This window comes from Vulpes lagopus, chromosome 7 (genome assembly GCF_018345385.1).
Source record: "Vulpes lagopus strain Blue_001 chromosome 7, ASM1834538v1, whole genome shotgun sequence".
Lineage (NCBI taxonomy): Eukaryota > Metazoa > Chordata > Mammalia > Carnivora > Canidae > Vulpes > Vulpes lagopus.
Window position 1 is genome coordinate 64,846,983 of NC_054830.1, and position 12,945 is coordinate 64,859,927.

At 59.6% G+C, this 12,945-nt stretch overlaps 1 protein-coding gene across 10 annotated transcripts in view; it reads right to left on the reverse strand.

Moving 5' to 3' along the window:
* Nucleotides 1-2,417: 2,417 nt before the first annotated feature.
* Nucleotides 2,418-12,945, reverse strand: part of RGS3 (regulator of G protein signaling 3) — a 122,139-nt gene continuing 111,611 nt past the window's right edge. For all 10 annotated transcript variants that reach the window (XM_041764688.1, XM_041764689.1, XM_041764686.1 and 7 more), the window contains 5 exons: nucleotides 9,102-9,166; nucleotides 5,426-5,527; nucleotides 5,028-5,089; nucleotides 4,284-4,450; nucleotides 2,418-3,393 (listed from right to left, as the gene is read on the reverse strand). In XM_041764688.1, the coding sequence (XP_041620622.1) occupies nucleotides 3,208-3,393; nucleotides 4,284-4,450; nucleotides 5,028-5,089; nucleotides 5,426-5,527; nucleotides 9,102-9,166 (582 nt within the window). In that variant the 3' untranslated portion in view covers nucleotides 2,418-3,207. The remainder of the gene's footprint in view (nucleotides 3,394-4,283; nucleotides 4,451-5,027; nucleotides 5,090-5,425; nucleotides 5,528-9,101; nucleotides 9,167-12,945) is intronic.

Sequence of the window (12,945 nt, forward strand, 5' to 3'; positions counted from 1 at the left end):
AGGGGGATCCCTGGGTGGTGCAGGGGTTTAGCGCCTGCCTTTGGACCAGGGCGCGATCCTGGAGACCCGGGATCGAATCCCACGTCGGGCTCCCGGTGCATGGAGCCTGCTTCTCCCTCTGCCTGTGTCTCTGCCTCTCTCTCTCTCTCTCTCTCTGTGTGACTATCATAAATAAATTAAAAAAAAAAAAAAAAAAAGAGATGCAAGCAGGAACCCAAGCACGCGAGTCAGCAGCTTAGACCCCGTGGTCTCTTCCAGGCTGGAGGGTCCGGGGGGCCGTGTCCGCCCCAGGCCGGGCCAAGAGGCCGAGAGCGTGAGGGACCCACGCGACCGGCCCACAACGAGGCGGATGAAGCTCGGCCGGGCAGGCCAAGGCCCAGCGCCCTCCCACTGGCATCCACCCGGGAGCCGCGGCCGTGCCCTCTCCCCTTCCCACCCTTCACTCCGTGTCTGCAGGCTGACCCAGCTGCTCCGAGCCAGGCTGACCGGCAGCCGTGCGGCGCGGGCTGTGGCTGACGCTCCCCGGAACAGGCCGGCTTTGCCCTCCAGCTCAACGTTCCTGGAAGGACAGCGATCCGGGGTCTGAGCCTGAAGGCTCCCTGGCCGCCCTGATCAGGGCAGGGCCCGGGCCTGACAACGCCGGAGGAGCTCTCACCTCCCTGTGACCCTCAATAACGATGTCACCAGCAGCAGCTTGCAACGAAGGAGCACATCCCTGCGCCAGGCACTGGGCTGACCTCACTTGGTCCCGCAAGCTCTTGGATAGGTGCCAATGTGCATGACTTACAGATGGTAAAACTGAGGCAAAGATGATTTTTTTTTTCAAAGACTGAGAGCTGGTAGTTAGCCATGGAGCCGGGGCCTGGGCCTTTCACCTCCCCGAAGGGCTGCTTGCCTCCCTATGCCTCAGTCTTCCCATCTGTAGGCTGGGAAGGGGCCTGGACACAACGACCTCGCAGCCCTCACATCCCACACTGACCAGCCTGGGACTGCCAGACAGACAGCAAGGGGTCTGGTCCCTCCAAGCATGTTGAAAAAAAAAAAAGTCGGGAGCAGCTCAGATGTGGTATAGGTGACAGTAGTGAGGCCTGAGCGGGGAGGGCACTACGCAAGGTCCCGGGGGAGCCCAGGCAGGGCCCAGGGCGAGGAGGATGCAGGCACCTTTCCAGTCTGCTCTCCAGCTGCTCAGCGTCGCCAAAGCTGCTCGGGGCCAAGGGACCCAGTGTGAGTAATGGAAACCAGGCAGTGGGGCCTTCCGAAATGGGAATTCCATCTGCCTGACTTTGCTCTGCGGGACTTTGGTTTCCGTGGCAACAGGGGGTGGGAAGGCCGAGGGCTTGGCCCCAGGCTATGTCCCTGGAACCTGAAGGGGAAGGTGAGCCTCTGGGGCCCGGTGTCTCCTCCAAGTGGAAGACACCTCAGGGAGGCCGGGCCTCCAGTCCTGACCTCCCTCCGGCCCTGCCACTAGCCCTGTTTTGGGAGGAACAGGAGGGCTATTGTGCTCCCCTCGGGGTCTGTTTTCCCAGCTGTCAGGTTCCCAATCGCAGGCCTGGATGACACCCTTGCTCTGAATGGATGACCCCACTCCAGGCCATGCTCGAGCCCCAGCCCCCAGGCCGCAGCAGGCTGCAGGAGGGGGCACCGGGGGCCCCCACTCCAGGCCGTGCCCGAGCCCCAGCCCCCAGCAGGCTGTAGGAGGGGGCGCCAGGGGCCAGCCTTGGCATCAGCTTGGCCTGGGTTCCAGGCTCTTCTCTCATCGCCTCCGAGCAAGTGGTGCAAGGCCTCCAGTGAAATGCGGCTTTGGGACACACCTTGCCTAAATTTGCACCTCTTGTTAGGTGCAGAGTGGGAAGCCTTCCAGGGAGACGGAGGGATTCTCTGTAAGCCCCACGCCTTGCCACCTGCCCACATATCCCTTCTGCCCTAAAGGTGTCCACGGACCTGTCCATCTGCAGCCGTTGCCCTGCCTGAGACGCTGGCCTCCTCCACCTCAGCCAACCAGCCTTAGTTCCACTAGAATCCCAGGGTATGGTGGCCAAGCTAGGCCTCCATCCTGTGGCAAGCAGAGGACAGCAATCCGGAGTACAGGCGCTATGGCTGGGCTTTGGCAGAACCCGGTCTTTGCCACTCGCCAGCCGTATGACCTTGGACAAGTCACCTTACCTGCCCATGCTTCACTGTCCCCATCTGTGAAAAGGGCCTAACCCCCACCTCCCAGGCTGTGGAGAAGGCGAGACGGTAGATGGACAAGGATGCCTAGCCCGGGGAAGCGGTCAGTGAGCTGCAAGCCCCAGGGCACTGTGTCTGTGGCTCTGGGGTGGGAGGCGGGTGATGGCGAGAGAGGAGAAGCCAGACTGACCCCAGCCCCCCGAGTCCCAGTCACCCTGGGAAAGCTCAAGACCCAGGAACACATGAACGAGAAATAACACAGGCCTTTTATTTGCTCCAGAACTTGGCTGCTGTGTGGTCCAAGGGTGCCATGCTTTCCCAGAGCCCCTGAGGGGCACTTCCCTCAGTTGGGGGGGGGGGGGTGCTGGATCTCTGTGCGAGCTCCCACGGAAGCACCCACCCCCCGCCAGGCCGCATGAGTCCAGAAGGCCCAGCTGCCCACCGCTGGTGCCTGGGACCAGCAACTCCCCTGAAACTGGAAAGTGGTGTCCACCTTCTCGGCGAGGTGGGTTTTCACAAGGCGTTGGTTAAAATATTGCACTTGTAAATTAGGAAAACCGATGAGGCAAAAATTTCCTATAACAGGACGACGTGCCAAGCATCCGACTACTATTTAAATAAATAAAACTCAAGGCGGGGTCAGAGTGGCGAGCCCCAGTGGCCTCCCCCGGGAGATCCCTGGAGCCCACAGCCAGGCCCCCTGCCCCATCAGCCAGTTCTTTAAGGAACTTGGTCAATGCTGAGTCTACGCAGCACAGAGCAGCAGCTCCAGGTCTGGCTCAGCCAGGGCCCCTGACCTGCCGGGGCCCTCGGGCCCCCTCGTACCGGGGCAGTGGGGACCCAACGGGGCCAGTCCTTCTGCTCCTCCGGTGGCCTGGGCCTCTCTCGGTCCAGGCCTCTCATCCGAATGTCCGTCTGTCCATCCGGAGACACAGCCTCCGGGGGCTTGTTTGCCCCCTCCGTCGCAGAGGGAGAGAGGCAGGTGGGAAGGGGGCCCAGCCCGCCTGGTGTGAACACGGGGCTTGACCCTGGCAGCCCCTAAAGTGGGGGACTCATCTTCTTCTGGTTAATGAGGTCCAGGTAGAGGTCAGAGCGGAGGAAGCGTGGATACGAGTCTTTTTCCATGAGCCCGAAGATGCGCTTCTGCGCCAGATCGAAGCAGCCCCGGGTGACACTCTGCAGGTTGTCCTTGGTGTGCTCTCGGGTGTAGGAGTCCAGGTTTACCTGTGGAAGGGAGGGCAGCACAGTGAGGTCCACCTGCAGGGGGCCGACCCCGGGGCGGGGGCCCAGGAACGGGCCGTCCCCAGCCTGTCACCTCCGAGCCCCTCTGCTCCACGTCTTAAGTCTCAGAGTGGAGGCCCTCGGGTCAGTGGCCCAAGTCCTGGCCGGGTCGCTCACTGTAGGGCTGGTAGCTTATAGGGCCTGAAAAAACCTCTAAGGTCACACTGCCTGGTTGGAATCCCGGCGGCGCCGTGCCTAGGCCCAGGACCCTGAGCACATCGCGCGAGTGCTCCGAGGCCCGCCTGTCCTGTCCGCGGGCTAGGAGGAGTGGTGTACCCCTCCAAGAGTGGCAGAGACAAGCAAGGTCATCCACGGGAAACACAGACCGAGCAGATCAACAGATCACCCGCTGCGACTTTGCCCACAGTACCCGACACTCAGTAAGCACTCGATGGATGTTAGCTCCTCTGACCTCAGCAGACACTGTCGCCTTTTTTTTTTTTTTAAGATTTTATTTATTTATGCATGAGACACAGAGAGAGAGAGAGGCAGAGACACAGGCAGAGGGAGGGAGCCTGACGTGGGACTCGATCCCGGGTCTCCAGGATCACGCCCTGGGCCAAAGGCAGGTGCTAAACCGCTGAGCCACCCGGGGATCCTCCTGTCGCCTCGTTTTTAAAGTGAAGATAATATTGAACCCATTTTACAGGTTGTCATGAGGATCAAATAAAAGAGTTCACACATAAAGGGCTCAGCAGGCGCCTGGCACAGAGCGCCCGACAGCGGCCTTTCTGATTTGTTACCAATGGAGATCTGTCCTTCCTGTCCCCTTCCTGAGCTCCTCGAGGCCACTGAGAGGCCACGGGTGTGGGCTGAGGGGCCTGAGGCCTTACCTCCTTGCACGCCTGGATGGCGATATACTCAGCAAAGATCTTCTTGGCCTTGGCCGCCATCTTGGACTGTGACTTGACCTTCTTGAAGTCCTCACATGCCAGCCAGAATTCCAGGTTCTCCTCGCTAAACTCGGTGCGAAGGAAGGCCTGGAACACGGCTAACCCATCTGTGGTGAGAAGCCCAGGCCCGGGGTGAGGAGCAGAACCAGCCCCTCCTGCCCTCTGGGCCCCCCGGCCTCCCCTCGGGGGTCTCTTAGGGTGCAGATGCTGGGAGCTCGGTAGGGTAACCACTTCCAAGAGCCAGGAGCCCCGGCATGTGGCCCCGGCCCTGCCGCTGCCTCGTGGGCCTTGGCCACGTCTCTCCCCGGTCTGTGCCTCAGTTCCCCCATCTGTAAAGTGGGGCTCACGAGCCAGTTCCTGGAGCCCTGCCCATGAGCTGCGGGCACCCTTGGCCCGTGTAAGGCCTCGGTCCCTGGAAATGTTTATCCTTCTTCTGGGAATCCGGGCCTGAGCGCACAGGTCGCGGCGGCCTCCTGCGGGCTGGGCCAGCTCCCGTGGACGGGGAGGGGCTGGCAGGAGCCGGCTCCAAGGCCAGCCCAAGGGCCCGGCCTCTCCCCACAGCGGGGGCCCCGGACTGGCACCCAGGAAAGAGGGAAGGCCACTGTCCGGAGAGGCGGAAGGGGGAGAGGGAGGGAGATGACACCCGGAGGGGAGCGGGGAGCAGGCCGGCTGGCCCCCACTTACATTTGTGAAGCAGCAGCTTCTCCAAGGACTCACCCCACTTGAGGGCTTCCTCTGAGGTGGGCCTGGGGGACGAGGGAAGGGGCGCAGTGAGGCACGGGGAGGGGGTGACCGGGGCTGGGGGGCCTGTTAGCTGCCCCTGGCCCTGGGCGGTGGCCGAGCCCAGCTGGGGAGCCCACCCCCCTTCCCTGGGCCCGCATCACTTCGGGCTCCCACCTCTGCCCCTGCCTGGCCGGCCTCCCCCGCAGCCGGTCCCTGTCCCCCCCCCCCCCCCCCCCCCGCCTGCAGGGTACCAGGCTCCGTCAGAGACAGAGGAGCTGGACCCAGCCCAACCCCCCTCTCCACTTAGCGCCCCACCAGCCCCGCTCCCCTGGGGACCCCGGGGTGCAGACCCGACCTACTTGAATGACTTGACCATTTTGTCAGCCTTGCCCGCCGGCTGGGCCCCGGGAGACTCGTTCCTCCGCCTGAAGATGCCCAGCTTGTTCTTCATGTCCTTGGCCCTGGGGGCGGAAGCAGAGAACGGGGTCAGCGGGCGGCCGGCGCGGACCAGGGTGGCACCTACTGGGTGCCCGGGCCGGGCGCCGGGCGGGAGGCACCTACTCCTTCATCGTGTGCCGCCGCTGCAGGTTCCCGTTGCGGGTGAGGTACATGCCTCGGAGCATCTCCGCGGGGCCCCGCCTCGGCCCGGGCGGCCTGCAGGGAGCACCCCCAAGGCTCGGGCTCCCCACCCGCAGGCACGACGGTGCGAGCGCTCGCTCGCGGGGATCCCAGCCGCCGACTGGGCTCCGGGCCGGGCTGGGACTCAGACAGGAGGAGCCAGGAAATGGGAGGGCCCAGGACGGGAGCGGAAAAAAAAATATCCCTCCTGGCCAACCCTGGGAGGGAGCCCGTGAAAGGGGCATGTGTCTGCAAGGGGCGGCCTCTGGGGCCCCCGGCAAAGAGCCAGACCCAGTTATTTGTGACCGGCCTCCCCGTTGCCATGGCAGCGCCGGGGGAAGGAGGAGAAAACAAGTCAGCAAATTGCTGGGAGGGAGGGAGGGAGTGGGGGGACCCTGCCCACCAGGGTGGCAGGACTGGCTATTTTTAGCCAGGAATCATTTTTAGCCTTGCCACGCCCCCCAGGAGGCCCGATTCAGCCCCGGGCAAAGCTGCTGGCAAGGAAGGGGTTAAACGCCCCAGGCTCAAGTTTGTGTGTGTGTGTGTGGGGGGGCTCCTCCTCCTCCTCGGTCGCTAGACCCCCCACCCTGGGCACCTCCAGGGGAACAGCCCAGGCTCCCGGGCCTCAGCCTCGGCCGCTGGCTTTCGGTACAAGCATCCGCGAAGACGCAGGGTGTCCCCAAAGTCTGAGTACGGTTTCAAAGCTCAGACAACTTCAGAAGTACAAATCCTACAAACTTTCAAAAAACGTCGTTTGGAATTTTAATTATGGAAATTTCTTTTTAAATGCACATGTAGTTTTGTGATTTTTGAACCATCATTTTTTTTTTAATTTTGATTTTTGGTTTCTGTTCTGATGAAAGATAAAAAATGCTGACCGGAACCAAGTCACGATAAAAAATGTATTGGCAAAATCATTTTTTGTGGGTTTTTTTTTAAGATTTATTTATTTATGATAGACACAGAGAGAGAGAGAGAGAGAGAGGCAGAGACACAGGAGGAGGGAGAAGCAGGCTCCATGCCGGAGCCTGACTCGGGACTCGATCCTGGGAATCCAGGATTGTGCCCTGGGCCAAAGGCAGGCGCTAAACCGCTGAGCCATCCAGGGATTCCCCCCCAACCCCGTTTTTTTGTTTTTTGTTTTTTGCCAATTCGCAAAGCTAAGTAAGTGTAAAAGAAACGTAAATAATGCAACTGCAAGCGGGTGTTTGTAAGTTTGTGGTATTTGCACTTCTGAAGTCATTGAAGCTGAAAGTGGCATTAAGACCTATAGGACACCCTGGGTAAGTAGGTAAGGGAGGTGGTGCCCTGTGGAGGTTAAGTGTGGGCTCCGGAGCCTCAGAGCCTCAGGGACAAATCCCAACCCCAGCAGGTACCAACTGTGTGCTCTTTGTCAAGTTACCTAACCTCTCAGCACGTCAGGTTTTCTCATCCATCAGTGATGGGGACCCTGCTCTTGCAAGTCCAAGCCAATGAGCTAAGGCCAAGGAGTCCAGGGCCTGGCAGTCCTCTCGGTGAGGATGGGGGCCCTTAGAGCGCCCCGGGGTGACTAGAATGCCAGCATTCGACTTCCTGGAGCATAGTGGTCTGACTGGAAGGCAGAGCGCAGAGCCCCACCCCCCCATCCGTGTTCCCACGTGGGTCCAGAAGCCAGAACAGGGAGCCACAAGCAGAAGCTAAAGGAGCACTTTCCTCCAACCAGAGCCATGAAGAGATGGAATGAGTGGCCTCTGGGGAACAGACTCTCATCACTCAGAGGCTACCTGGCCGGGCTGCTGTGAACCTCCCTCAGAGTGCTTTGCACTGAACTTCAAATATAACGGCTCTGGGGAAAAATATATACACATGTATATCGATATTTCTAGAGCCAGCACGCCAGGTCTCAGATCCCCACTCTGCCACGTACTTGCTGTATGACCCTCGGACAAGTAACTTCTTTTTGCTTCAATTTGCTCATTGGTCAAACAGAGTAAGTGAGAAAAAAAGGAAATATGAAATAGAAATAATGGTAAAGATTAAGTTAGATCATATAACAGTGCCTGGCACAATAAATATTAGTTATTTTTGTTACCCTAGAGCCTAAGAGTCCTTGACAAAGCTTTTAAGAATGTGAGCCTCAGGGTGCCTGGGTGGCTCAGTAGGTTAAGTGTCTGCCTTCTGCTCAGGTCATGATCACGGGGTCCTGGGATGGAGCCCCGGCATCAGGCTCCCTGCTCAGTGGGGAGTCTGCTTCTCCCTCTCCTGCTCCCCCTGCTTGTGTTCTCTCTCTCTCTCTGTCAAATAAATAAAATATTTAAAAACATTAAAAAAAAAAAAAAAAAGGTGAGCTTCAGGCCTTCAAAAGGCAGCACCCACCAGGAAGAGAGGCTAGAGTCAGTGGACCGGGCCGGGACAGCCTGGCACGGCAGATGCTGGCCCTCCACGGCCCTCCACCGCCCCACCCCTGGGAGCGGCACCCCCAGTGGCTTTGGTGACACTGGGACCCAACGGTTGGTACACAGAGCTATTTTTGGTGCATTTCACCTTCCCTAGAAGGGCGTGATTGCTCCTGGCTGCAGAGTGAGAGAAGCCTACCGTTGCCACAGGAAGCTGGAGAGGGCAGAGGAGCCGGGAAGAAAGTTTCTAGGGTAGTGGACGCCAGCCAAAGTAGAGGCCAAGGAAGTGGCTGCAGGAGGCATCTGGGAAGATGCCTGTCCTCCTCCCCCAGGCCCAACTGGTAGGTGATGATGAGCACTAGGGGACCCAGGGGGCACACCACCACGTGCCCCAGGGCCTCCTCTCCATCCCCCCCACCTCCACCACCCAGTCTCCAGGGCCTTGGGCCTCGGTGTCCAAGGAGACCCAAGGAGAAGCCCCACACACACCCTGTTGATTTAATGGGTACGGCTCACAAACCTCCAAAACGGCAGTGTAAAGCCCGGGAGTGCGGCCTGCAGGCTGGGGAGCAAGGGCCAGGCTACCTGGACCAGCAGCGCCACCTCCTGGCAGTGCCCCCGGCGGGGAGAAGGGGGAATCCCGAGGACTGCTGTCTGTCCTCTCTCAGAGGGAGCAAAAAGCACTTGTCAGGGTCACTCAGCCACTGCCCAGCTGGGCCGGGGCCAGGACGACCTGGCTGCCTGCCTCCGCGTGGTTCCCTGGGGCTTCCAGGTACTGAGTCAGCAGGCGGCCTCACTCTGCGTGTGTGCTGAGGCCAGTGCCGGACGCTCAGGACCCCGGTGACCCCCTTCCCCGGGGCCGCTGGCCAGTCTTAAGGTCTTGCTGTGGACTGGCGTCTCTCTAGGGCAGGACTGGGCACGGCTCCTTCTCCCCACCTGTACCCCCAGAGGAGAGACAAGCCCAGGGATGGAGGAGGGAGAGAGGCTTGGAAAGAAGTCTCCCTGACTGCAAGGTTGAGGATCATGGATCTTTGCAACGTACAGGTTTTTGCTCTTTCTCTTCCGAGAGGCTTCATCATCATCCCCAACTGTGTCAGCCCCGCTCATCTGTGGAAGGAAGATAGACACGTTATGGTCTGGGCAGCCGACGGCTGCTGGCTGAGCAGAGAGGCTCAGGGAGCCAAGGGCTCCTCCAACCGCCCCACTCCTCTCCTGCCAAGCTCCTACCCTCAGGTGAGGGACAGGGAGACCCATTTCTGGGAACAGTCCACCAAGTGTGGCTGACAGATGCTCCAGCTAGAGGGGTCTCCTCCTGATGCAACTCGGAGCCCAGTTTGCAAGGGAGAAGCCAGAGACACAATCCTGATGGCAGGGCCGGAGTCACAGCCCTGATGGCAGGGCCAGAGTCACAGCCCTTAATCGTTGCGGGCAGTAGGGCAGACGGGAGAGCGGGGCTACAGGACGGGCTCCGCAGAGTGACTCGGCCAATCACTGTCCCTCTGTGAGCCTCCATTTCTTAATTTCAAAATCGAGATCATAATGGCCAACTCAGGCTTGTGAGGTTTGGCAGAGGCCTGGGATCGGTCAGCAGCTGGGCTTTCTGCCCAGTGCCCCCAGGGTAATATCTAAACCCCGTGACACGATACACAGGGTCTGCCATCAGATCTGGGCAGAAAGTTGCATTTTTTTTTTTAAGATTTTATTTACTTATTCATGAGACACACACACACACACACACACACACACACACACACACACACACACAGGCAGAGGGAGAAGCAGGCTCCATGCAGGGAGCCCGACGTGGGACTCGTTCCTGGGACGCCAGGATCACGCCCTGGGCTGAAGGCGGCGCTAAACCACTGAGCCACCCTGGGCTGCCCAGAAAGTTGCATTTTAACACCAGTTACAACTCCTTTCGTTACCTCTCCAGCCTGACCCCTGCTCCAGCACCCTCCTGCCCTCCAGCCAAATGGGACGTCTTTGCCTGACCTCCCCCCTCACCTCAGGCCTTTCCACAGGCTACACCTTCCACCAGGGATGCTTTTGTTACCCTCCCATCTCCCTGGACTCCCAAGACCCAGCCTCAGGAAAGACCTCGCCCTTGGGTATGCCACCGAAATGCCTCATGGCCTAGGGAGCACTCCCAGAGCCCTAGGCCAAGGCTGTGCCCCTTCACCCTTTGTGAGGTCCGCACCACCTTTGAAAAGGCTTTTCCTCAGTCTCTCCCCTGGGCTTGACTGTGAGTTCTCAAGAGCAAGGCCTCTGTCTGCCTGGGTCACCTTCATGGGGCCTGGCACATGTTAGAAGCTCAACAAACACTTGTCAAATGAAGAATGAATCAAAGAGGGAAAGCAGGGGACACCTGGGTGGCTCAGTGGTTGAGTGTCTGCCTTTGGCTTGGGTGGTCCTGAGATCAAATCCTGTGTCAGGCTCCCCACAGGAGAAGCAGGGAGCCTGCTTCTCCCTCTGCCTGTGTCTCTGCCTCTCTCTTTGTGTCTCTCATGAATGAATAAATAAAATCTTAAAAAAAAAAAAAAAAAAGAGGGAAAGCAGATGGGGAACAAGGCTTGAGGTCCTCACTGTCTGAATCTAGGCTTCAGCTCTATCCCCCTTGCTCTCCTGCGGCCACAGACTGCACCTCCCCACCTCCTTGGCCCTCCCCTTTGCCTGTGCCTCCTCCCCTTCCCTGGATGCCCTCTCTCCTCCTCCCCCCAGCCTGCCACACCTCTCCTCCAGGCGGCTCCAGATTCCCACCATCTCTACCAGAGCTGTCTGCGGTTTCCCTGCCCAGCTGGTGCTTGTCCATCTTTCTCCAGCCCAAACCCAAGGCCCCGCCAGGGCCACCCTAGAACAGGGGCCCAGGAAATGCCCCGAGATGGGGGAGGAACTAGAGCTCAGAGCAGGCCGGGCATGGACACTATGTCCCCAGACAAGACAAAATACCACCCCGTGTGGATCTCAGCTCAGACTCCCCATGAGCCCCACCCTGGGCCGTGGATTCCTCATTCGTAAAATAAAAATGGGCTCGTTCTTAAAGTGTTCCGAATTTGGGGAGAGAAGTGGCCTTACTGCAGTGATAGCCAGCAGGGGGAGGGACTAGCCAACGTGGAATGCCCATCGTGGAAGGGTGGATGGATGGAGGGAGGGGGGAATCATACTTTCCTTTATGGAGCTCATACTATAGCCCAGACCCCGGAATGGGCACTATCCAGAGACTGTCTCATTCATCTTCAGAATAAGTCCACAAAGCAAACAGAGGTTCAGAGAAGTCAAGTCACCTGCCCAAAGATACCCAGCGCTGAAGTGGCAGGTCGGTGTGCATTTAAGACCCGAGTTTCTCCACCAGAGGATGCTGCTACTCAAAGGTAAGGATGGTGCACACTTTGAATGTTTTCAGTAAAAGACTCGGGGGGAAGTGCCACCTCCTTCCTGAGAGGACTGCCCCGCCGGGGTTGTAAACACGCGTGTGTACGTGCACACACAGGCATACACCCATCCATGGTGTGTGATTCCAGAGCTCGGCTTTGCAGGAAGCAGGTACTGATCCTAGTTCCACTGGCTCTGGAGGGGCTTCTTGGCCTCTCAGCATCAGCTTCTTTAGCTACAGCAGAGCCGGGGTGACAGTCCCCTGGCTGTTGGAGGAGTCACCGCGCCCTCGGGAGCAGGGCTGTTCACTGCCCCGGAGTCTTACTGCTGTGGCCTCCCGGTGCACACGGGCTGCACTCACGCTGGCCTGGCGAGGCCGTGCCCGGAGCCCCCACCCGTGGGAAAGGGCCACGGGCGCTGGGCTTCCTCCCATTCTAACCTCGGCTTCCGTACTTTATCGAGCCCACACAATGGGCCTGGGGGCCACTCCCGCCCCGCCCGCACCCCCAGCCTCTGCACTGCTCTGCTGGGAAATGGGCTCTTCCTTCCACTGCTGGGGCAGGGGTGGGGGGGGTGGGGGGAGGGGGGGTGTCATCTTCAGCAGGGACCAGCCCACAGCCACCAGCCTGCTAGCTCAGGCCCTGGGAGTTGACCCCCAGAGCAGCTGGGGGGACCCAGCTGGGGGAGGGGGCGCTGCGGGCCAGAGAGGAAACTGAGCCAGAGAGTCAGGGTCTGATTCCCAGCCCCGCAGTGGGCCCCAAGGCTCCCCTCTCTGGGAGCCATGGCAAGGCCTGCCCCGGGCCCAGCACACAAAAGGCCGCTCCTTCCCAGCTGCTCCCCGCTGCCTTGCTACTCTACAGGGCCCTCCCTGCTGAAAGGGGAATCGAGGGGAGCCTGGAGCCACCAGCCCTCCCGTGGTCACTCCGCGCAGGAATCCCTGGGGCCTGCCCAGCCCCCACCCGGCCGCTCCAGGCCTGGGAGCTCCCCGCCTCCTGGAATAATAACTATAATTCTTACTGCAATTATAACTATAATGATAGTTGTGGTTAAGAGTGGCAATTCCTCACTGCCCGGATTTGAATCCTACCTCGGTGACTTATTAGCTGATTGACTTCAGCCGGGTCACAACCTCTCCCTCTCTCTCTGCCTCGGTATCTGTATCTGTAAAACTGGCATAATAACTGGACCGGCCTCACAGGGGCGGGGTGCGAATTAACTAAGCGAACACACGGGAAGTGCCTAGCATGGTGCCCGGTACGTGCAAGCGCCACGGTGCATGGTGCCAGTGTTTACTGAGCTCTCGCTACATGAAGGGCCTTAACCTACTTTACCTTGTTTATCTTTGCGACAGCCCTGAGAACGGCGTGTTGTCATTTGCCCCATTTTACAGTGGGGGAAACCGAGGCCCAGAGCGGTTCTGTAGCTTGCCGGGGCTCCACAAGCTGGCAAGTGGCAGAGACTTTCAGGCCTGGCCCACCCATGACTGGGGGGTCTCAGGAGCAGGAGCCTCGCCTGGC